At 33.1% G+C, this 25,545-nt stretch overlaps 1 protein-coding gene across 1 annotated transcript in view; it reads right to left on the reverse strand.

The window, feature by feature from the left end:
- RAP1B (RAP1B, member of RAS oncogene family) overlaps positions 1–25,545 on the reverse strand; it is a 48,031-nt gene that overhangs the window by 11,857 nt on the left and 10,629 nt on the right. The window contains exons 2-3 of the mRNA XM_031940744.1: positions 3,884–3,972; positions 2,487–2,555 (exon numbers count right to left, since the gene is read on the reverse strand). Of these exons, the coding sequence (XP_031796604.1) occupies positions 2,487–2,555; positions 3,884–3,940 (126 nt within the window). The 5' untranslated portion in view covers positions 3,941–3,972. The remainder of the gene's footprint in view (positions 1–2,486; positions 2,556–3,883; positions 3,973–25,545) is intronic.

Genomic DNA, 25,545 nt, shown 5'->3' on the forward strand with positions numbered 1-25,545 from the left:
GCAAAATGGGAACACCCAACCTCCATTTAAAAACAAAACCAAAAACTTCATTAAAAAAATCAAAACAAAAGCATTTATAGTCATATGAAAAAAATGCTTCAAATCACTATTGATTAGAGAAATGCAAATTAAAAATACCTAATAGAACAATTAATATGGCAGGAAAAGATAATAAAAGTTGGGGGTGATATGGAAAACTGGACAGCAATGCATTGTTAGTAGAATTGTGAACTGATCTAATCTTTCTGAAGAGCAATTTGAAACTATGCCCAAAGGCTATAAAACTGTGCATACCCTTTCACTACTCTCACTTATCCCAAAGAAATCATAAAAGAGGGGAAAGGATTCACACTGCAAAAATGTTTGTAGCAACTCTTTTTGTGGTAGTAAGGAACTGGAAATTGAATGGATGTTCAGCAATTGGGAAATGGTTGATTAAGTCGTGGTAGTACATGAATGTAATGTAATACTACTGTTGTATAAGAAATGATAAGCAGACTAGACCGATTATGTAAAAGCCTGGAAAAACTAACACGAACTGCTAAGTGAAGTAAACAGAACCAGGAAGACTATTGTACATAGCAAGATTATAATCATCAACTCTCATAGATAATTCTTCTTAGTAATACAGTGATCCAAGACAATTCCTATGAAAATGCCATCCACATAGAGAGTATTATGGAGACTGAAAGCAGATTGAAGCATATTTTCACCACTTTGTTTTATTTTTCTTTCTTGTGGTTTTTTCTCCTTTTTGTTCTGATTTTTCTTTCACAACATACTAGTATGGAAGTATGTTTGAAATGATTATACATGTGTAAACTATACCAGATTGTTTGCTGTCCTGGGGAGAGGAGAGGGAAAGTAGAAAAAAAAAAAAACTAAAACTGAAAACCTTACATAAATGAATGTTGAAAACTATCTTTACATATAATATATAATTAGAAAAATAATCAACCCCCTCTCCCACACGTTATTTTCATACACACAGAGAACACTAACCTTCTAAATGGAATCATGAATTCCTATTTTATACCACTTCCTTAAAAACAAATACATAATAAACCTTACATGTTACTTTTCTAACTGTCCTATGTGTCTATGCTTCCTTTCTATTTCTGTTTTTGCTACTCAATCCCCCCAAAAGAATGGGGGGACCAAACAAATAATCAGTGCCAAGCTGGGGGGAAAAAAAAAAAGTGGGCATGCACATTTCTGCACCTTATTATGCCACCTCAATCAGGAGGGAGGTAACCTTCATCACAGATCCTCAGGAGATGTGGCTAGTCACTGCACTAATCGTTCACAGCCATTTGGATTACTGTTATTCTTTGTGTGTGTGTGTGTGTGTGTGTGTGTATATATATATATATATATTTCTCTTTATATTCACAATTCTTCTTTCTTTTTTCCTCCTCCTGGTTCCTGCCTGCTTCACTTGTTTCATCTTAGAATGTTCTGAAATTGCCTCTTTTTAAAATTATATCCTATTATAGTCACATGATACATGTTTGACCATTCCTGAATTGTATAAGAAATAATCTAAGGTATATTGAGAAGCAATTCTTGGCTTTTTTTTTTTTTTTAAACTTTCTTTCCCCCTTCATAATTAAGAAATTTGTTTTATATGACTATTCCCTCCCCCAGTGTTAACCAAGCATACTCCTGTTTGTTTTCCTGCTGGGATTGGGGTATATGTGTGGTTTCTAAACTTTCCTTCACTCATTTCAGATAAGACTAAGGGTCTTTTGATAACCACACTTCCCCTCTCCAAATTTATATATTCTTCTTTACACATACCTTATTGAGGAAAAGAGCATTTCAAGGTCATTTTTGGGGGGGTGAGATGGAGATAGGGCCGTCAGTTTTTGTATTCACATATTTCAGATTTCTCTCCACTAGTCTTAAGACACTGTTTTTCTGATGTTCCTTGCTTTCAGAGAATACAATTCTTGGATAAAGTTACCTTCTCTTCTAATATACTTATTCTCCTACTTTTTTCTTTAAGAGCTTTAATCTCATTTAAAAAAAAATCATTTTTAATCATTTCTTCTAGGTATTCATATTCTTCTAGGTAGAAACTCCATTTTCCCTTTTCAGTGTGGGCATGTATCTTTACCAGGTTGTTGTTGTTCTTTTTTTTAATGGATATAAAGGCTTAGTGAAATGTCAGAAAGATGTGTACCTGAGATATCCAGACAAGAAATTGACACATTTCCTGTACTTCACTCAACATAAGATAACTCTTCCCACAGAAACATTTTATTCCAGTGAAAAATTTTTCTCCCTCTTATTCAGCAAGAACAAGTATTAAAGAATGTTCTTTGTTCATCTAATCATCTTTTACAAATTAACTTTGCTTAGCCATGCCTATATTTTGTAAATATTAAACAAAACTGGAATCAAGTATTAGCTTTGAGGTATAAAGCTAAATTATTTTGAAAAATTTTGTGAAGGTCTCATCAAACGCAGTAACTTTTTCCTACCTTTCTATATGAATCTTCTATCGTTGGATCATATTTTTCAACAAATATTCCTTGAACAAACTGTACAGTCTGTAAAAAAAAAAAAAAAATCCAACCAATTAGTTACTTGAATGCTTGGTAAGTGGAAAAAGACAAGATAGAGGGACAAAAATGGATGGTTCCTATCCTAAAATACCATTCTACTATATGAAATGGGAGAGGAGACTAACAAAAATAGTAATCTGTGTAAACTGTGATCTTTATCATGTAGCTAGAGATATGAGTATTTATTGCCTTAGCATCTATGAAATAATAAAAATTGACAAAAAAATGCATTTGGGTAGATATTTAACATAGAGATATTAAGTGGCAGAGATGGGATTCAAACTAAGGTTCTCTTAACCCTAAAATCAACACTTTTCACTGAGCCTGGAAAACAGCTTTCCAAAGTAGGTTGGTTTTTTTTTTTTTTTTAACTTATATGTAGTTTTTTGTTTTTTCAGGGGACATGGGGGTGGGAAAAGAATAAGAGATAGAGAAAAGCTATTTCTAGGAATGAAATCATCTTAAAAACCTCTTTTTCTCAGTCAATACTTCAGCCTTTAATGGGCAAAGAGATAATATGTGGTACTTAACTGCAAAGTCAGGAAACAGATTTGGATGAGTCAGTGTGATCCAACATGAGACACTGGATTCAGTCTGTGAGGACCTCATTTGAATCCACTAAGTGACCGTGGGAAAGTTACAATCTTTATGAATCCCAGTTTCTGTTATCTATATGATGAGGCGTTTCTAAACCTATGACTCTATGTAATTTGTTAGGATATTCCTGCTTCACTTAAGTAAAAATATCATATTAAAGATGAATTCATTTGTAGACTTTCAAAAGTTGTAGAATAAATAGCCATATAATGTACATACTAACAACTTAATTACTACCAGAAACCATCTTCCCACTCTCTTGAGTGATGATAAAATCAAATACCTAGGCATTTATTTTTGGATCACTTGGTTTTCCAAAGTCGATGTTACCTTGATGCAAAGCTTGCTTTCGAGTTTCTCAAAAGCATGTGAAATATATGCAAATATTTTAAAGACTAATCACAAATGATAAGGATACTTCAACTCCCAACTTTCTTACCCTTACTATCAGGAACTTGAAGCTCAATTATGGAGAAACTGAAGGTTTCAGATGACATATGATCATATATTCATCATATATATAATCTGAATTTGCTTATAACAGAAAAAGAATTTAGAGAAATGCAATTGCTATTCATCTTTTGTTAAGCTTTAAAATGTAATGTTAAAAGTAAAAACAAATATAAAAAGACAATATTCATCTAGAAATATATACCTAAACTTTAAAAGACAGTTTCAAAATCAATTTGTTCTAATACAAATAGAACCACACTCACCAAGGCAGACTTCCCAACACCTCCCGAACCAAGAACAACTAGCTTGTATTCACGCATGGTGGAAGGTTGTAGTCAATACACTTCAGTATCTAAAATAAAATAAAAAATCCATTTGTTTTAAAAGCATATACAAACAATAACTTGCTATTCATGTATATTTTATAATATTTTTAAACCATTTTTTAAAAATTTAACTTTTCTTTACTTAAGATAAAAGACAAAACTTCAGCTACACTAATAACCTCAAAATTTTAAAAACCACTTTTTTTTTTTAATGTGGTAATACAAATTATAAACTTTGAGCCCTTGTGGAAGGTCAATATTTCAAAAAATAACTAATGATTGATCCTATTTTTGGTCTCATCATATAGCTTCCAGATTTTAAATAAAATAAAAACCTTCCAAATGCACAACAATCTTAGCAAAGCCTTGACTGAGATCACTCTGAGGTGAGGTTATGTGAGAAAAGCAACCAAAGTTTCACATACAAAATTATCACTGTTCTTCCTTCTCCCCTCCTTCCCCCCAATCACCAGCTGAAATAAGAAAATGAAATTATCCCTGAAAATCATCTCACAGGAATCTTAAATTGATGACCCATGACATAGGGTGTGTGTGTGTGTGTGTGTGTGTGTGTGTGTGTGTGTGTGTATATATATATATATATATATATAAAATACCACTACACACTGGTGAAATGGGATAGTATTTGACCTAGACTCAAAATTACGAGGCATATTATGATCAAGTTTTACTCTAACTACTTTTTACAGATCTGAACTTTTTTTGCTATATTAACACCTAACAATGATATGCTGACTTTGACAAAGATGAAAAAACCGATTACCTATGCAATATACATTACTACACCTGTAATTAAGTAAGCATCCATCTACCCATCCATCCATCTAGACCTGAAGCCAAAGATTTTGCTTCTTCCATTAATTCATCACAAAAGTCTTCAGATGTGTAGAACCATTGACAAATGTTTTGCATATTTTCCTCCAAATATTATTTCTATTATGCTAACAATTACAGGTAACACCAATGTTTCTCCTATTTAATTATACTTTTTTATTCTGAATATTTTTTTTAAAATAATTTTTTTAAAGCAACATTTTACATGATGGAGGAAAGCTAAATCATTTAGTATCACATGATTTTAAAAAAGTTTGGGTTTTGCTCATTTTTAATACCTAGAAAAATGATCTTGCCAATGCCATTTCAACAGATTAGATTTCGTGCTCTCTGCTGCTAAAGGTGTTTTTTTGGAAGGTGGAGGATAAATCAGTTTATTTTTGTACTTGCCAAAATTAATGTTGAGAAATATTACATATTATTAAACATTCATTTTAATTTTCAAGCAATGATTTTATAATCAGAGCGTACAGCATTATATGACCAATTTAAAACAAACCTATCATATTAATAATGTTTGTTTCATTAAAAAAAAAAAAAAAAGATGAATAACTTTATATGGAAGTTGTACCTAAAAAATGTTTAGGACATTTAACCACATTTGGCTTAAGTGAACTGGGCCAGTCTTGGTTTTGCCACAAATCTTCTGTGTAACTATAGATTGGTCACTAAAATGTCTAAGTCTTCTTATAGGGCTAATACTGTAAGGCACCTATGTTATTTAAAAGCAAACTTCTGGATCATATCTCTTCTCCATAAAACATTAACATAGAATGAATTTATTATGAAGAGATATGTTAAAAAAAAAAAAAAAGTGGTTAGAGAAAAAGGAAAGATAATAAGCAGAGAGGAATCTGGCCCAATGAATATGTTGTCAAAACTACTATGTTTATTTAGTTTTTTGAAGTTTCTTAGCTTTAGACCTTAACTCATTTTCAACTGGGAAGCAGTCACAAAGTTTTGACAGAATAACCTTAATAGGCCCATCTAGTTCAATACTACTTGAAATCCATCTCCTCAACACAGTGGTCATCAGTCTTTGCCTAAAGACTTTCACTGCAGCTAGTTCTAATTGTTAGGACTTCTTCATTATACCAGTAATTTTCATTATGTCATTAATTTACCTATTTGTAACTTGTAATTTTACTGTTTCTAATGATTCCAGGCAAGCTACCTCCTTGGACTTCAATTTCATCAACTAAAAAAATGAGGGAGTTGTTCAAGATAATCTCAAGTTCTAAAGCTATGTTCCTAAATTTAATTCTTCCAAGTGATTGCCCTTAGAATACCCAAAGATACCTTCCCACATTTAAGGGATTTAAACACACACGCACACTCCACCAAAGTAACAAACTGATATCGGTCTTCTGTGTGTCCCACAATGAGGCTTCTTTTCTTCACAACTTATATATTCAATGTTGCACTATATTATTTTATACTTACTACTTTGGTTTGTTCAAAGTAATATATACTTGGTTTATCTCCTTCAATTAGGAGACCCTCAGAAAAGAGCATGTTTTCTTATTCTGCTAAATTCTTAACTCTCCCCCCCACCAAACTCTTGTTAACAGTAAAAGAAAAGGTGTTCAGTAATGTTCTACATCTCCTATTTACTGAATTTAGAACTGTGAATTTTCAAAATTGCCTGGTAGAAGCCATTTTATCTTGTAAAAATTATTAGGATGCATTAGTTCTTCAAAAGTTAAGGCAGTGTGATATAACAGTTCAAAAATTGGGCTGTTAGAGTTCTTAAAGTAGTAAAGAAGCAGCAGCTAGTTGGTATGGTGGATAGAGCACCAGACCTGAAGTCAAGAGGACCTCGAGTTGAAAATCTGGCCTCATGCACTTAATACTGCTTGGCTGTGTGATCCTGGGCAAGTCACTTAACCCCAATTGCCTCAGCAAAAACAAAACAAAAAAACAATAACAACAACAAAAACTAGTAAACACATATGATCTCTCAAATCATAGCACTTGTTCATAAATGATAATAATTATTATACATAAAATGGACTAAAGTATTGTAAGAATACTAGAAAATTGATGGCCATAAAGGAAACTTTTCAATTATCATAAATTAGAGGAATATGGAACAAATTACCTGCCATATCTAAAAATGATTGTGACAAGAGATAGATTAACTGGAAGTGAAATAGACAATTTTGATTATGTAAGATTCCAAATTTTTTTTTTTTTGCATAAACAAAACCAAAAAGCTAAAATTGGAAAAAGAAAAATGGGATAGGGGAAAAAAGAATTTTTGCAGTAAGTTTCTTTGAGAAAGGTCTCATTTTTAAGGTACTTGGGAATAGAGTTCAATTTCTGAGGGAAGACTGAATTTCATGAAGGACATTAGCTATAAAATGGAAAGAAGAATCAAAAAAATACTTATGAATTCTCAGGAGCATTAAGTATTGCACTAAGAATTAGGAAGCCTTGAGTTTCAATCTGATCTCAAAATACTATCTTCATTTGGCTCTGTGCAAGTTACTTAAGATCTATCTTACATACACAATTGACAGACTAAGGATGATGGAAGTATTGTCTCTTTCTCAAAAGGTAAGAAGTATGATAAAGGGAACTACTATATATACTTTAACCCAGCTTTCTGCTAATAGCCATGAGGAATAAAAAGGAAAGGTTTTTAAAGAAATCTAAATAGCTACAGAATGAGCTTGGTCTTTTCAAGGGCATGTATCAGCCCCCTTGCCGCTTCCTTCCCCCCTCCCCCCCTTAGAAAAGAGGGACACATAGAAGCCAAAAACATACATAAATTATGTTTAGAATTAGCTAGTGAGATGAGGCTTTAAAAAAAAAAAAAAAAAAAGCTGCATTATATTTTAACAGCTATAGTATTTTCAACAATACCAAGAGCACTGCAAAAGCACACCTCTCATAACATTCTTCCTAGTGTTGCCATTTAACTGTGAATCATAGTCCAAGGTTCTCAGAAGAATTAAATTTACAAATAAGCAATTGGGAATGGAACGACAAATGATGAGGACAATTAGATTGTTACTAGTGGTGAAGAAGAATGAAGGAAAAAACTCAATCCTTCCATTATATTAATATGTCAGACAAGCTAAAGGAATAAGAGACAAGAAATACTACAAAACTTGCAATAATTTTATGAAGAATTCATAGTATTTTCACTCCTTTTGCTTGAATTTTATTTTCTCTTTTTTTTTCCTTTTTGATCTGACTTTTTCTTGTGTAGCAAGATAATTATATAAATATGTATGCCTATATTGGATTTACATATATATATATATATATATATATTTTTTTACCATATTTAACATATATTGGATTACTTGGCATCTAGGGGAGGGAGTAGAGGGAAGAGGGGTGGGAAATTAGAACACAAGGTTAAGAGTTAATGTTGAAAAATTTTTCTTGCATGTTTTGAAAATACAAAGCTTCAATTAAAAAAAAAATGATTAAGAACTGTAGTTGACTTTTTAGTAATCTTTTCCAGTACTGTCTTAATAGCAATTCTTTTGCAACTAAAGCACTGATTTTTAAAAATTCAAGTAGGGTTATTACGTATTTATACCTTATAAAGACAAGCCTGAGGATATTTTCAGAAAGGCCTGGAGAAACTTATATGAACTGATGCTAAATGAAATTAGTAGTACCCACTGTACATAGCACTGTACATAGCAACAGTTAAGTGATAATCAACTGTGATAAGACTTGGCTCTTCTCAACAATGAGGTGATTCAGGACAATTCCAACAGACTTGTGATGTGGAGAACATTTTGTATTCAGAGAGAGGACTATAGGGACTGAATGCGGATCATAACAGTTATTTTCATCTTTTTTTTTTTGATGTGATGGTTTTGTTCAAAATTTGTCCCTTTTTGATCCGATTTTTCTTGTGCAGCATAAATGTGGAAATATGTTTAGAATTGCACATGTTTAACTTATATTGGATTACTTGCTGTCCAGGGGAGGAAGGAGAAAAACATGGAACACAAAAGTTTTGCAAAATTGAATGCTGAAAACTATCTTTGCATGTATTTTGAAACTAAGAAGCTATTATAAAAAACAAGCCTATCCTAATCTGTTGCAGTATTTTTAGATCCTTACCTCTGTAGTCCAGTTTGGTAACTTTTGTCATCTTCATGGATTGGTGGGTAACCTAAAATCCTCCTTCTTTAATGAGAAGAGAGGTTACTTGGCTATTTTTGCTTTTGCAACGCTCTCCTCCAACAATTCTTCCAGAGGATTAAGTACATGGAACCACAACTCTGTGCCACAGAACCAGATTAAAATATAACTGGGAAATTTTTTTAAATTGGGAAATACTTCACAAAATGAATATAAATACAACAGATAATGTAAACAAATAGTTCTTTGAATCCATGTGCAGCCTCTGCAGACAAGTAGCCCCTGTTTCTATTGGAATCTGACCTCCTGATCCCTCATCCCTCCCCCCAATTGTTTAAACTAATATAATATATTCACCTGTATTCTTGATTTAAGATCACTCCTACTTTTAGGATCTGGCTCCAACAATTACCCAAAGGTTTTTTTTTTTTTTGGGGGGGGGGGAGGGGAGAAGGGGGAAGGCAGTCAGTGTGTCTCTATCTAACCCTCCTTATCTGATTAAAAAATGCATAAAACAGGCATTATACTAAGCCCTGGGGGATTCCCAGGGTAGCCACATCCCCACCCCTTCCAACTTCTATATTTGCCATTGCCAAGTTAACAAGAATCTATACTAAAGATATTTAATGGTTAAAGGAACGAACATTTAATCTGGAATCAAGAAGCCACAGGTTTAAATCTCAGTCTTGCTATCTGCTACCTTTATGCTCTCAGGAAAGTTCTTTAATTGCTCTGTGTCCATTTCCTAAAAGCATGATTTGTAAAACATCTCTTTCATCTTTAAATTCTATGACTTAAACAGAATAATCTCTTAACAATTCAGCTTAAGTAAAAATATTTATTAGAAAAATAGCTAAATTGTTTTGTTTTTAAAACACTATATTGTTTAAATTTAAATGGTCAAAAAAAATTCTATTTAAATACCCATTACTTTTGCCTCTTCAAGATTTGGTTGACAAAAGATCAACCAAAAAACACTAAATGCTTTGGTAACACAAGCAATTTTGCACACCTCCAAAACTTCAGATTTTTGGGTAACTCATAATTTTAAGACAGAGTTATGAAAATGCTAATTTGGAACACAACTGCTGGTTCCAACTGTTGGCTGACAATTCTCTTCATTATACACCAATTAAATTTTAGTTAAATTCCATAAATATCTGGTACTAATCTTTTAGTCAGAGGGTTCAACAAATATGAAGATGGGATTTTGGGGGAGAAGATAAAAGGGAAAGAACAAAAAAAGTAATAAGCAAAAAGACAAACTATAATTTCATTGATATAAGAAATTCCTGGGGAGGGAACTATTTACCAAAGCAGGATGGCATTTGTTCTGTAACTTAGAATCATAGAGAGCTGGCTAAACACCACAGTTAAGTGACTTTTTTTTTTTTTGGGGGGGGGAGTGGGTGGGAGAAAGAGCTGCGCAACACAGGCAAATATTGGGTCAAAATGCTAGCACCTTAATCTGGCTGAAGCAGTTTCTCCATTCACTATAAGCAGTAGCTCAAAATTAAAACAAAAAACCTCCCACACTTAGTCAAAATGAGAATCACAAAATTCATCAAACTGCAGTCAAACAATTCATTATCCATCTCTTTTGAGTTGTCTGCCTTTCTGATCGGGACAAATAAATATTATTTCCAAACTTAAACACATTTTACAGATATTGATAAACTATATTTTAGGAAATCTTTTATAATTAGTTTTATTCTACTACTATTGAAATGAATAAAGTTACTAAATCTCAGGCATCTGGTAAAACTAGATGATAAGTGGTACCCTGAACAGTCATGACATCTGTATAGGCCTTTATTCCATAGTATTTTGATCAAACACTTTTACAATGATTTAGAAAGTTTAATCAAAGGGAAAAAAGTACATAAAAGCGATTTTAAAAAAAGTATTAACTAGGCTTGAATTTCTTAGGCAATTGGAGTATTTTATTATTGTTTGTTCTTATTTTGTTGAGAACATATAAAAAAAAAGATCATTCTAGGAACTACTCTTTTGTCATTTTATTTTAATTATTTCACAAATTGTTTTGTTCCTTTTAATCAATCACTAACTCTATGTGGGTAAATTCATTCATATAAAGTGTGTCCTTGCTATTCAAGGCTCCATTTTCCAATTTTATTATTGTAATCTATTAAATTAGTGCTCCACATCATTTCTGTAACTATTTAGGTTATCTGCACTGTGACATGTAGAAAAACCAGTGTCTTAAACAAATCTCTAAATTGATTCTCTAGATCAGGGGTCCTCAAACTTTTTAAATAGGGGGCCAGTTCACTGTTCCTCAGACTGCTGGAGGGCTGGACTATAGTAAAAACAAAAACTTTGTTTTGTGGGCCTTTAAATAAACAAACTTCATAACCTGGGTGAGGGGGATAATTGTACTCAGTTGCCACATCTGGCCCTGCTCTAGATTAAGCAACACAATTTACCTGAAGTGACAGTAACAAAGATTGCCTTCAAAGGAAGCAACCGTCATTTGAAGTAAAGGAAATTTCTGGGTCTGCAAAGCCCCATTAACTTTTAACATTCTTTCAATGTGAGACAGACCATAGAGTGTTATCAGTATGCTGTACTACTTAAAGCAAAACGTTTTCCTAACAAGTATTAAGCCCCAAATGTAAATTTTTCATTTGTCTTACAACTCCATATGTAAATTGTGCAACTTTGCATTCTTTTTGATCAAATCAGGGTTTTGTGGATTTTGGGGGGGATGATCTTAACCAAATTCAGTCAATTAACTTGGCAAAAATCCTAAAATTTTAGTTGGAATGTTTTAAGAATTAAATTTTAAAGCTGGAAGGAATCTGAGTAGCAAATTAGTCCAACCCAATCACAAAAAGAATTCCAACAATAATACAACCCCAGGTTGTCCTGCTTCTGAAGACCCCTTACCCTCTCCCCTCCCCCCGCAATGGAAAAGAGGATGCACTAGGAAAACCCTTCCAGGGGAGCTCTAATTATCAGGACATTTTTCAAGATATCAAACTTATTCTAGGTCCCTTGGGAAATTCAGTCACTGTTTGGGTTTTTTGCCTTCTGAATCCAAAGAACTTGTCTAATCTTTCCTCAATAAAGCCCTTTCAAATACTTGATGAGAACCATCATATCATCATGTCATCATATCTTTTCCCTTCTCTTCCTCCTCCAGGTTATTAAACAGGACGGACCTCCACCTATACTTCTAGACAAACAATTCTGAATTAATATTACTGTATTAACTTCTCTTGGTTATTATTTTGGGCTATCACTCCTGCTTTTACTCATTTTTATCTCTTTCCAATTTGACACAAAAATTAACCAATTCATTTCTCTATTGTTCCCTACTCTCTCAACTCCTTATCTAACAAAAGCCTCAAACGAACAGAATTTCAAGTCAGTCAAGCTACCTAGATATACCACAAATGTTTTCTTATCTCAATAGGTCCCAGTGAAGCAAAGCTATCTTTATTCTTCCCTATTTGTTTCTCTTCTTCAAATCTTGGTAGAAGCTCATAAATGAATTTTCTATCACTTCAATTGATATGCTGAGGACTCTTTGAAACCATCTTTTATTTATTATTCCAGTTTCTATTGAGGTGGTTCTTTACTCCTAGTAGAAGCTCACCTTTTTAAATATCTTTGGTCTTGTCCCCTTTAGTTCTGTCCAGGACTGCCCTTCCCTCCCCCTTCCGAATTATCATTTTCTTCCTATCTTGTGATTACTTTCCAACTGCCTTCAAATTATGACTAAATTAACCAGTACCCTTTAAAAAAACTCTTAAAAATCCTATCATGCCCCTAGAATATGATCCTACTACCCTTCATTCTGTTTTATCTATTCTCTTTTCAGTCAAACTCAATGTGACGTCCAATCTTATCACCTAACTGAAACTCTACAGTTACTACAGATTGCTTAATTGTCAAATCTAGTAGTCTTTTCTCAGGCCTCACCCTTCTTGACCCCTGTGCTTTATTGATAATGACTGCTTTTCTTCCAGGATACATTCTCTCCTTTTTGGGTTTTTGTGACCCATCCTTTTTATTTTTCCAAAATCCAACAAGAATGTATTCTCCTTTGTGGAATTCATCCATATTATGGGCCCTCTGGTGTTTCCCAAGCTCTACCTTACCCCCCTCTCTCCCTCAATTCTTTTTCTTGGTGACCTCAATTCCAAGTATCTTCCCTTCTCTAAAGTTGTATTACTTAAATGTGTGAATGTGCAGATATACACATTGTCTATCTAGACAGAACAGAACCCAGAGATAGGGATTAATTGTTTGTTTTTTTGGTCAGTAGTTCCTCCAAGCTTTGCATAGTACTTGGCAAGCTTCAGGAAACCTTACAGCCAAGATTCACCCGGTGATCCTCATGGAGATAACTGGTGTTTGCATCAACACAAAAAAGGAGAACCAGAAATTTTTAAGCCCATAGGATTGTGCCCATCATCTAGAAGGGCCCAAGGGGGATTAGGAAACTTGCTCCCTGAATTCTGCTTCTTTTCCACCATCCTGTTAGTAGTTTATATCATTCCAATGACACGGTGAAATATGGATTGTTTTCAATTGTTAACGGCAAAGAATAAATATCAATAAATAACTACCCATTTAGAGAACATTTGTTAAAATAAATATCAAGGAATGGATCAGAGGGCTAAATTCCCTAACTTTTTGATTTGACGTCACAAAATTAGAAAACATGGGTAGAAAGTGAAGTTTTTTTCCCCTCGCATTTGATAGTATTTTATTCCCCCCCCCCAACACATAAAGTTAATTTTCAACATTCATTTTTTGACAGGATTTAATTCCAAATCTTCCCCCCCCTTTCTTTCCTTCTTATCCCAAGGGAGCAAGCAATCTGACAGGTTATACCTATACAATCATTTAAAACATATTTCCATATTATTTGTGCTGTAAAAAAAAAAAAAAAAGATCAGAAAAGGGAACACACCATGAGAAAGAAGAAAAAACAAGACAGTAAAAAACCTCGGGATGGTGGGCTAGGAAAACAATACAGTTGATTTGGGTACTTTATCTGCGAAGCTCACTTAGTTATGTGATGGTCATTCCCTAAGAATGTTACAGCATGTTTGCTTTGTTAACTTGGGGAAAAAAAAAGTTGTGATGTTATAATCTGAACAATGAGTGATCCACGTAGACCTATTTTTATTCATTTGTAAACTTGGTCAAGTAATGTTTTAATACACATAGACACACATAATAAAGTAAAAGCAAGTGAAATGAGCCAATGCCAGATCTTAGCTTAAATTTACTTTTTATGCAAAAATTTTGGCGGCGTCGGCTGCTGCTGCTGCTGCTTCTTTTTTTTTTTAAACAGTAGGATTATAGTTTCATCCGAGTTGTTTCCTGGGGTTGTTTGGTTAGTACTTCAACAATCTCTGTGCAGTATATAATTACAAGACACACAGAGAGACCCTTGTTGGAGGATGGGGAAATATTTGTAATTTTTTTTTTCTAATTTTAAGTTATCTGCAGAATGGAGATGTAATCAGATTTCCTTTCACTTAATAAACATCAAGTTCCTCTTAAAAATCAAAAAAACAAGCTTCAATCCACAATAAGTCTCCAGAGTTCTTTCTCTGGATTTGGATGGCATTTTCTATCCCAAATTTATAAGAACTGTCTTGGATCACTGTATTGCTGAGAAGAGCTGATCACACATATTCTTGCTGTTAGGAGGTAAAAGTTTAAGAGCTGATTTAATTTGCATTTTTAAAAAATTATTAGTGATTTGGAGCAAATCTTTCATTTGATTGATAATATATATTTCTTTCTTTCTTTTTTAAAACTGTTAGTTCATTGAACCAACTACACCCAGCAAAAGAACTCTGGGAGATGACTAAGAACCATTACATTGAATTCCCAATCCCTATATTTTTGCCTGCTGGCATTATGGATTTCCTACACAGGCTAATTGTACAATATTTCAGAGCCTGATTCTTTTTATACAGCAAAATAACGGTTTGGTCATGTATACTTGTTTTGTATTTAATTTATACTTTAATATATTTAACATCTACTGGTCATCCTGCCATCTAGAGGAGGGGGTGGGGGGAAGGAGAGGAAAAATTGGAACAAAAGGTTTGGCAATTGTCAATGCTGTAAAATTACCCATGCATAAACTTGTAAATAAAAAGCTATTAAAAAAAAAAAAGAAAAGAAAAAAAAACTGTTAGTTCATATCCTTTTACTACTTGCCAATTAGGAAGTGTACCTATTCTTTTATGCACTTCTATCAGTTCTATACATGATCCTAGAAAGCAGGATTTTTATTGCAATAACTCAATTAACTATTTCTCTTTTTATTTTGGCAACATTGATTTGGTTTATAGAAAAGCTTTTTAATTAGGAATTGACTGAAATTACAAGTTTTATCTTTTATAAACTCTCACTTATTCAATTAAGAATTCTTCCCCTTGTCAATAGTCAAAGAAATCTTCCATTCTCTAATTTAAAATTTCATGACCTATCTGGAGTTAACTGTGATATAGTGATCTAAATCTAATTTTTGCAAGAATATTTTCCAGTTTTCCCAAATGAAATAATTTTTAAGATCAGAAAAACTGACTTTTTGCCCTTTATGTTAGAACAACTTAGAAATTTTACTATTACCCCACCATGATTTATTTTATTAGTTCTGCCAAGAAAATGCTATAATCTTGAATTCTGGCATTGAAATGGCACAAAAACAAGACTACAAAAGGAAACAATTCTTATTTATTTTATTCTTTCAATGGTTACGAAGAGATCTGGAACCAGTGTCACAATGGAGAGTAATAGGGATACAAAGTATTGTCAGACAGAGAAGGGATCTGAACTCAGATCTGACTATTAAAACAAGAGGTATCAAACTCAAATGTGCTAAATCAGATTAAAACATAATTGGGAAATGTTTAACAAAAAAAAAAAAAAATGTGATAACAATTTGAGTCTGATTCCAGTTTTTACATCATGCTATTTCTTCATTAATTTAGTAACCATTTTGCAGTCTACTTCCAGCTGTTATCAAGTTCCATAAACGTAAGAAAGTTGTATTGGACGATTCCTAAAGTTCCCTGAATTCTCAATTTTAGTATCTAAAGACTAAGTTATAGGACGAATTTAAAACTTAATTTTCATAGGTAAATGCTTTGCACTGCTTCTTTCCACTGGTGTAGAAAATGGAGTAACATTTATAAGAAATATTCCCCAATCAATTGACCCACTTAGTTTAAAGGATATGAATAAGATTTTTTTGAAGTGTTATCTTTTCTTTCACATTGTCTGTATTTCTCATCAAAGAGCCAGTTTTTATAACAAAGAATGTTTATAAAAACAAAAGATAAAATCTAGTAAAATCGATCCGTACATTCAAAGAGATTAAATATCATATTCCACATCTGTGAATTAAGACATCTGCAAAAGAACTGGGGAGTTAGGAGAGCATTTTTTCATAGCTCCTTTTTGGAGACTAACCTTGTTTTTCAAAACACTATTTTGATTATTTTGTGATCATTTGTAGTCACTGTACATTATTTTCCTGGGTATGTTTATGTCATTTTGTATCAGTACATATAAATCTTTTCATGCTTTTCTGTATGTTATGATCTCCAGTTGTTACAATAATATTCTAATGTATTAATTGATCATTTTTAGCCAATTAATAATTATCTATTTTATTTCTACTTCTTCACCACCACAAAAAAGTGCTGCTATAAACATTTTGATATATATGGAGCCTTTCTTTTTTGTCAATTACCCACTAAGAGTAAATTCTAGCAGGTAAATCTCCAGGACCAACATTTTAGTCACTTTATTTGCTTATTATAAATTGCATAAATATTTAAAGGACAAAAATCCAGACAGGTTTTACACTTTTCTTTAAAATTAAAATCTAATTAAATTTAAAATTTTTTAATTAAAATTTAAAAAATTCTTGGGACTCGCTCTGTTGAAACTTCTAGGGGAAAAAAAAGTCCTTAAAATCCTTGTTTCTAATCTCTATGGGAAAAAATTGGACACTAATGCCAATGACCATTACAGTTTCAGTTAAGAATGACTTCTTAAAAAAACAAAACAAAACCACACAAATAAAGCAAGAGAACAAGCTAATCAAGGATTTGTACTTTCACTGGTCTGAATACTTCCTATATAAAACTGTAGATTACAATGTAACACAAAATTTAAAAGGTATCTTGGAAAATTGTCGGACAAAAAAATCCCATATGGCTTCTGACCTTTATTATCAGAGGATCAATGGACCTATAACTTAAAATCTTTCCAGCTTGAACTTGCTAGAAGTTATGCTCCCTTAGAAAAACCTGTGAACCCAGAATCACTGACATAACATTGTGAAGCAGCAGAATGCTACTGAAAAGAATAGAATAACTGATTTGTATATAGTACTATAAGCATTTATTGTGATGCGTTATTTTATTTATTATTTTGTGATACCAATATCTATTATTTTACATTGTTTTATTTGAGGATAAAAGTTCAGACAAGTGATTTGGGTTCAGGATAGAAGAGAAAAATTACCATTTGGGATAATCAAGAAAGAACTCATAAAACGATTGCAATCCTTTTTGCTAGAGAAAAGAAGCTAGAAATTCCATAAGGGAGAGCAGTTTACACATATGAAAAGAACAATGAGGGGTGAAGAAGACACAGAGAATGTGTGGGGATTAGTAAACTAGCATGAATCTTGTGCAATGTAAAAGGTGAAGCAGCTGTAGCCAGACTGGTAGGTACACTGGAAATAGCCATGTCAAAAAGAGTTAAGTTAGGAGGAGGGCCAAGTTTTGGGGAAAAGATACTTAATTCTGCTTTTGCACATTGAATTTGAGATATTTAGAGGACATCTAGGTCAAGTCCAGCAGCATCTGAAGATTTGGATGAGTCCAGACATTAGATATAGAGGACAGAGATATCTGTGTCAAGACTCCTCCACGGGAGGAGTCAAGATCATCAAGAGAGGATGCAGAGCACTCAGAACAGAGATGATATATACACCAAAGGGGATAGGACATGAATGACAATTCTTCAAAGAAAACTTAACAAAGCTGGTTCAAACAGGAAAATAAACAGGACAGAATAGTATTGTAAAAATCTAGTAAGGACAGATAGTCAATAGCAATAAAAAGTTCATGGAGAGAACAGTTTCAGTTGCTATAAACTGCTTTACATATCATATTGGGGAATGTCCTATTCAGGATCCTCAAACTTATTCTACAGAGTTTCCATGAAGCAAGACAACATCACAATTATTACACAAAGAAGGAAAACTAGAGTTTTGAGTGAATTACTAAAATCGGCCTGTAGTAATATAACTTCATTAGATGGACGTTTTTGGTAAGGATTTTAGTGGCTTTCAGTTTTACTTCAGTTACATACTATACTAATAAAGGGAAATTTCTCAACCACTGGATTCTTAAGTTGTAATGGATGATATCTCTCAGTTTTGGAGTACATTAAGATAAGTGATACATTAAACATGAAGATTCCTGACAGCTTTAAATCTATTAGCTCAGTGATTATGATATAGGTTAGCTTAGATGTACCATTTACCAACTGTCTCCACCCCTCTTCATAGATTCCAACAAAGACCTACATCACATTTGACAGAAATTCTGAGGCTGTTTGAGATTCTGCTAACCTGTTGCTTTCAGGGATAACAACTTTCCTCTAAAAATATATATGTAGGACAATCGGTTCCATTATACTATACATGCATATCCACTGATATGTATAAATTATATGGCAAAATATTAGATAATAATTCAATAGCAGATTCAGATTCAAGACTTTCCCACAGCTTACTTACTCATTACTTACTGAGTATTTATTGAACTTTGTGATGAACTGTATATTAGCACAGGTGGCTTAATTAGGAAGCACAACATACCTGATTTCCTGGCCAGCCCTTATTTGTTTTCTATGGAATGTATCCACTTCTCTATCCCAAACCTCTTATACAATGAGTATTTATATCTAATTGCATGTGGTGCTGCTTTGCACAGCTACTCAGTACCACAGCTGTTTAGACACATTTATCCTTAAACAGGACTTATTAGTTCTTTAAAATTCAGTTTAGTGAATTGTATTTGTTTTAGCATCACTCCCCCCCCCCCCAAAAAAAAAAAAACCAAACAATCTCATGATAAAAACAATCTTCAATCAAAACTTTCTTAGCTACAAAACACTGGTTTCCTTCCTGGTTTCCTTCAAAAAGCCACTCTCTGAATGAAGGCCCCTAAACTCTATTGCCCTCTCTTTCCCAAATTATATATTTATTTTGTATATACTCAGAAATATATAGTCTCCACCAATTCAGTGCAAAGATCTTGTTACTAGATTTTGTCTCCTCAGTTCTATCAGAGTGTAAGACTCAATTCTTGCTGAATTAGAGTTCCTTAAAAAATCCAACTGAAAAACAATATACTATTGGGAAGATCTATAAGAACACAAGTCAACTTAAATAAAGTTTTGCTAGCAAAGGGCTATTGCAGAACCAAGAAATGTCAGACATATACACATTTGTCAAGTATTACTGATAAAGAAAAATTCTACTTCGGGTTTTGTGATATAAATTTCTTTTGAATGTGACAATCTAAAACTCAGTATGTTAGATATTTCTAGTGTACATAAATAAAAAGACATGCTGATCAAACCTTGTACTGTCATTGATGTTTCCTGAAGGAATGTTACAGAACGAGACAGAAGTAACTATATTCTGCAAATAGAACCCATTAAGAAAAAAGAAACTTATAAAAATCCAGCCCAAATAAATAGTTTATGATTTGGTCTGTCATGAGTATGAGAAATAAAAATTGATGAAATTAGTTATATTCTAAAGAAATGTTATTAAGGATATGCACAAGAATCCAGAATAAAAAAATTTCTTCATTCTCCTTAGCTATTAAGTCCTTATTTGTGAAAGCAAAGACCACAAAAGGTTTCTTTACCCAAGCATCTATATAGCATGGTAAAACATTCTCAGAAATAATAATAAAACATGGTAGAAATTCCAATCTATGGCAAAATTAGAAGGAACACAGCAATATCTTCTCTGAAATAAGTTAACACACACACTCCTTAGCTTCACTCCATTCCAAACTGAATTTACAAGCTTTTAAATGGTCAACAAAAAATCCCAAGATGGATGCAATTCTCATATTGAGAAACTAATTATTACTCTGAAACTCGGGGAAAAACAAAACAATGGAAAAAAAAAAAAACGCAACAGCTTAAGGGGGAAAGGAAAGAAGAGAAAAGAGCCATCCCTAAAGTATGTTTCATCAATCAAATAACTAGGTGTCAGACACTGTGCTGAGAGAGCTAAAAATTATGCAGCACTTGCCCTCAAAGAGATCACATTCTATGTGGGGGAAAAAAAAAAATCTAAGTATATATAAAAGGTAATGGGGAAGTGTATTAGCAAGCTAAGGTATCACATGAAGTGATGCTTGAGCTAGGCTTCAAAGGATACTTATTAACTACATAACTAAGGTTAAGATAGAAGCTTATTATTGCAATTGAACACTATCAAGCAAGTTTTAAAGACAAAGCATAAAATCAAAGCATAAGATTCTAGAGTCACATCCTTTTATTTAGGTTGGCCAAATTGGATGTTGGAGGAGTGAAAAAACAATGAGGAAAAACTTGAAAAGCATTTGAATTTCTTTCAATTTGAGGATGCTATTATAAACATAACAACAGCAGAAGTTCATGTGTGCCAAACATGCAGACAAACATCTGAGACAAGCAATGTGGCCAGTTTTTAATTCTCAAGACAAGGGTTAACTAAAATTATTACATGAAGTTGTGACTGAGAGGCAGCACAGCTTGCTGGATGGATGTTAGTTTCAAAGTCAGTAAGATTTGGGTTCAAGTTCTGCATTGTACTTATGCTAGCAGTTTTACCCAGGACAAGTCAAATCAATCTTTTAACTTCAGGGAAAATGACTTAACCTCTCCAGGATTTCACTTCCTCATTTACATAAAATGAGAAAATTGGATTAGATGAGCTCTAAAGGTCCCCTCCAACTCCAAATTCTATAGTCCGAGATATATTTTGATATCAAAAGATTAAAGAACTGATGTGAAGGATATTAAGTCAAGAGACTGACAACTTCATTCAAAGACATTTTCATAAACTTAATAACTGGTTAGTAGTTAATTCATAATTGATGGAGAATCATTCACTCATTAACAATTAATGTCAATATGCCCTTGCTACTATAAGGAATTTTACCAACATGTTACACTTTAAAAATATGCCAATCAACTCATAAAACCGTCTCTGGAGGAGCAGTTAGTTGGTCTCAGACATTTAACACTTCCCAGTTATATGATCCTGGGCTAGTCACTTAACTTCAACTGCCTCAGCAAAATGGAAAAAAAAAAAAAAAAAAAAGAAATAAAGAAAAAAGAGAGAGAAGAGAAAGGCAGAGAAAATAAAGAGAAAAGCAGAGAAGAGAAAGAAAAAAAGGAGGGAGAGAGAGAGAAGAGAAGCAGAGGAGAGTGAGAGAGAAGAGAAGCAGAGAAGAGAAAACATCTCTGCTTCAAGCATTTTCTTTCTTCAAACAAATTAATTTCTGAGCAATCAGAACAAATGAAGGATTAAAGGTTTCATGAACTGTCCAGAATGGTTCGACAATTTGAAGCAAAAGATAGGGAATGTGTGATCACTTTGTCACTCAAAAGAAACTCAAGTCACCTACTTCACCTGGAAAACAAGCATTTACAGCACAGGTAAACTCCAGAAAATTTCTTCCTAAATTAAAAGCTCAAATATTTTAGAGACAGAGCTTATCCTGTTATCCACTGAATGATAGGTCTGTATCATAGATATAGAATTGATACAGCAACTTCATGAAGGCTGAATAGTTAAAAGAATAGTTAAAGAATAGGTCTTTGTACTAAATGATTAAGTGTCTATATTGATGAAACCATAAACTTAAAGTTATTCTACTAGTCCACTAAGATCTACCATCACTACAAAATCTAATTCCTTTAAATACTTAAAAAAAACCCACCAAACCCTTCAAATGAGCTGATTCACCCTCTTATTCTATATTCTTCTTAAATTAAGTCATCAACTGCATCTTTGAATTGACAACTCTTGAAATGATGAATACTCTAAATCTCCCCAGCTTACTGGATTTCTATTCTAAAAGGTGTTCCAAACATGCAGCATATTGGCTGCATGCATCCTGAACCAGATAAATACGCAATTGGGAAATATGAAACAAAATAAAGATAGAAAACAATTTATTAATGTGTTTTATTGTATATTTATTTTGTTCTAATATACCATTCATGTATATCTTAGGCTCATTTAGCATCTTCCTTAGGTATGAGTTCATCTTTTCTACACCAAAAAGAAAATGTGGTTCTCACATGGCCATTTTTTACTTTAAAGGTTGCCTAATTAGGCAATTTCATGGCAACAAAGCAACAATCGGCTAAATTTACACTTTGCTGTCTATCCTTTTGTTGTTGTTGTCGTAGTCGTTGTCCAGGTGATTGGGGTTAAGTGACCCTACTCGAGTATCACACTGCTAGTAAGTGTTATGTGTCCCAGTCCCGATTTAAACTCAAGTCCTCCTGATTTAAGGGCTGGTGCTCTATCCACTGCACCATCTAGTGTCCCCATTGCTGTCTCAAAGAAAGACCTGTTCATTTATTCCTTTATTAGATCTGCTTAAAGAAGCAGCTTGGCCTAGTGGATAAAGAAGACCTGGATTCAAGTCCTACTCCTGAGGCATAGTAGGTAGTATGATCCTTTGCAATATTAAGTCTCTTAACTTCTCAGGGCTCTTGGCAGATCTTAAATTGCTCCCCTCCCCCACAAAATTTCCATGTGTATTTTCACTGTACCATTAATCACAGAGTCAGTCCCCCTTACCAAATATCAGCACATATTTAAGTGTCTGTGTAGAGGCAGACAGAAACAGGATTGGAAATAGTGTTCCAAAAGTCTTAGTGCAGTTTTTTAAAATTTTAAAGTTTTGTTATGCCATTTTCTGCATAAATTTCACCAAGAACTTTTGGGCCATCCTGTGGAAACAAAGATTTATGAACAGAATGGGAATTTAATTAGGTTTTGGAAGAGGGATAACATTTGGCTAAACTGAGAACTGGTAGACTGTTCAGGCAAGTGAAAGAACTGAAGTAAAAGTGCTGAGGCTGGACAGCACAGGGCTTAAGTGGCCAAACAACAAGGAACAATAAATTATTAGTTAAGATGTGAGGCTGAAAAAGTATATTAAACCTAAGTTTGTGAGGTCTTTTATATTCACTCTTCCAGATCGGAAGATTCTATCTTTAGACAACCAAGATAGTCAGTTTTACTCAGTACATTGATTAGCTCAAGGAGGAATATTTATGGATAAAAAAAGAAACTATAAATAATACCACACTATAGAAATCTTAACTATTTTTCATAAACTTTATAGTGGCGACAAACTCAAATACAAAAGGAAAGTCACTAAACTGATATATCACTAAACTGATATATTTAAGACATTAAACATTGACACAATCTTAATGGAAAAATCAACTTAACATGTATTTTCTTCTCTTTCTCTCAAGTTAGCTTGTTGTTACATAATTAGTTTTATCCTTTGCTTTTTCAGTTGGCAACCAAAAGAACAGAAATCCTAGCCAATGGCAACCTAGTAATTAATGTTATGTTCTGGATTAAAATATGATCTTAGTATGCGATGTAACAAGAGCTCTGTCATAATAGTTAATATGAGAAGGACCAAAGTCACTTCCCCTCTTCCTTTTCCCTCCCTAGTGGATTATCTCATTTAAGGGTGGGTTCTAAAATACTTTAAATCACTGAAGCTCTACAGTGAAGTTAATATTTTCACACTAGGTCTCTCAACTACTCCCTTCACACCCCTTTGTTCTTCCTGTCAAACTCAGGATAGAATTTTTTAGACTGGATACTCTTTCTGTCCTCTTATACAAGGAAATACCCATATTATTACTTCTAGGGTAATGCCTTATTGTGGTATAAAGGTGACTGGATTCTGGAAGTCCTTTGGCAGGTCATAGATGGTTGCAAAAGTTTTTAATACATCCTGACTTTTGCTAAGTTAGAGGATGTGTACTCTCTTTAAACACTTACTATGAGAGCCCCAATATAGATTCTTTATTTATTAAGGAAGGGTAATAAAATAACTATAACTAAAATTTTGAATATTTCAATAGTTTCAAATCTACCTGGTGAGCATGTGGCCAATACCAACATAGTTTCAACTTCTTTATTTGAAGTTGGTAATCTGATTCTAAATGTGCAAAAAACCATGAAAATCACCAAGTAAAAATTCAAAAGATGAAGCTAACAAGGATCACTCCTGAAAACCTGAGAGAAAAAAGTATTTATACTTGATGAATTGGAACATTATATTAAAACCATGAAAATACATATTTAGGTCAGGATTTTTTAGGTGGGAATAAAGGAGATCTAAAAGATATTAAAGCTAACTAGAACTGAAATTTATCCAATTGTCACTTAACCACTAGCATAATCTATAGAAGTTCACGTACACAAGAAAGCTCAGTCAATGTATAAGTGCTTATGGAATAATGACAAGAATTCATAGAGAATCAATGAACTTACTGGCATTTGCAGTTATGTAGCCGTGGTGAGCAAAAATGAGGATATGTTTGCCACATAAGACAATGTGTTGGGCTGAATAAATAATAATTAAAGGATGAGTTGTATTTAGATGGGGGGGGGGGGGGGGGGGGAGAATCAGTACATAGACAGAATATCCATTTTGTAACAACTATGGCTAAAAAGCATCAAGCTCTAATTTGCAGTCCACCAAAATAATGTTCTTTTACATTCCAACTGTCCTTTAACTGGACCATTCTCATTTCAGTTTCATTCTTCATGGTCACCTAGTTACTTTCTAGAATTGAAGGGTTGGAGAATAAAGTATGTATGAACTCTTGGCTTTTTGCCTCCTCTCACAGTATTTTTTTTTTTTTTTTTTGCAGTACCATCAATATAACCTGCCACATAATTCAAACCACTGAGTATACTTTTATAGCATTTGGAATGTTTTCTTCATTTTCCTTCCCCTCCCTCACTGCATCTGATGAATTAAAGTAAAATGCAAAAAACTCCATATTTACACTGAACTAGAGCAGATGTGCTTAACCTGGACTTACATATCTTTCTTTAAAATAATGTTTCTAAATGAACAAAATAAGATGCAAAAGATTACAGAGAGCAATTAAAAGAAGGAGTGATTAGTTTTAGGAAGGTATTTCTACAAGGGTACACCTAATCTGACTTTACTATTGCTTTGTTTTAATTTGCTGTGGAATTTTGCCCTTTATTTCAGAATTACTATAAAACAGAAGTCGAAATTGGGCTGGGCAAAATTCTAAGTAGTAGAGGGAACTTTGAACCTCTCTTCCATTACAAATATAGGTATCATTTAAAGTATGGAGTTTTTATTTCACCTTCTTTATATTAAAGCTGGATATTTTACACAATTACATAATGTACCTGCTATTTTTTCCCTGTTACAATGTAAAATCTTTGAGAGTAGAGATTATCTTGTTGCTTGTTAAGATTAGAATATAATAATTCTTTTTCTCATTTTAAAACT

Source organism: Sarcophilus harrisii, chromosome 5 (genome assembly GCF_902635505.1).
Source record: "Sarcophilus harrisii chromosome 5, mSarHar1.11, whole genome shotgun sequence".
In the NCBI taxonomy this organism is placed as follows: Eukaryota; Metazoa; Chordata; class Mammalia; order Dasyuromorphia; family Dasyuridae; genus Sarcophilus; species Sarcophilus harrisii.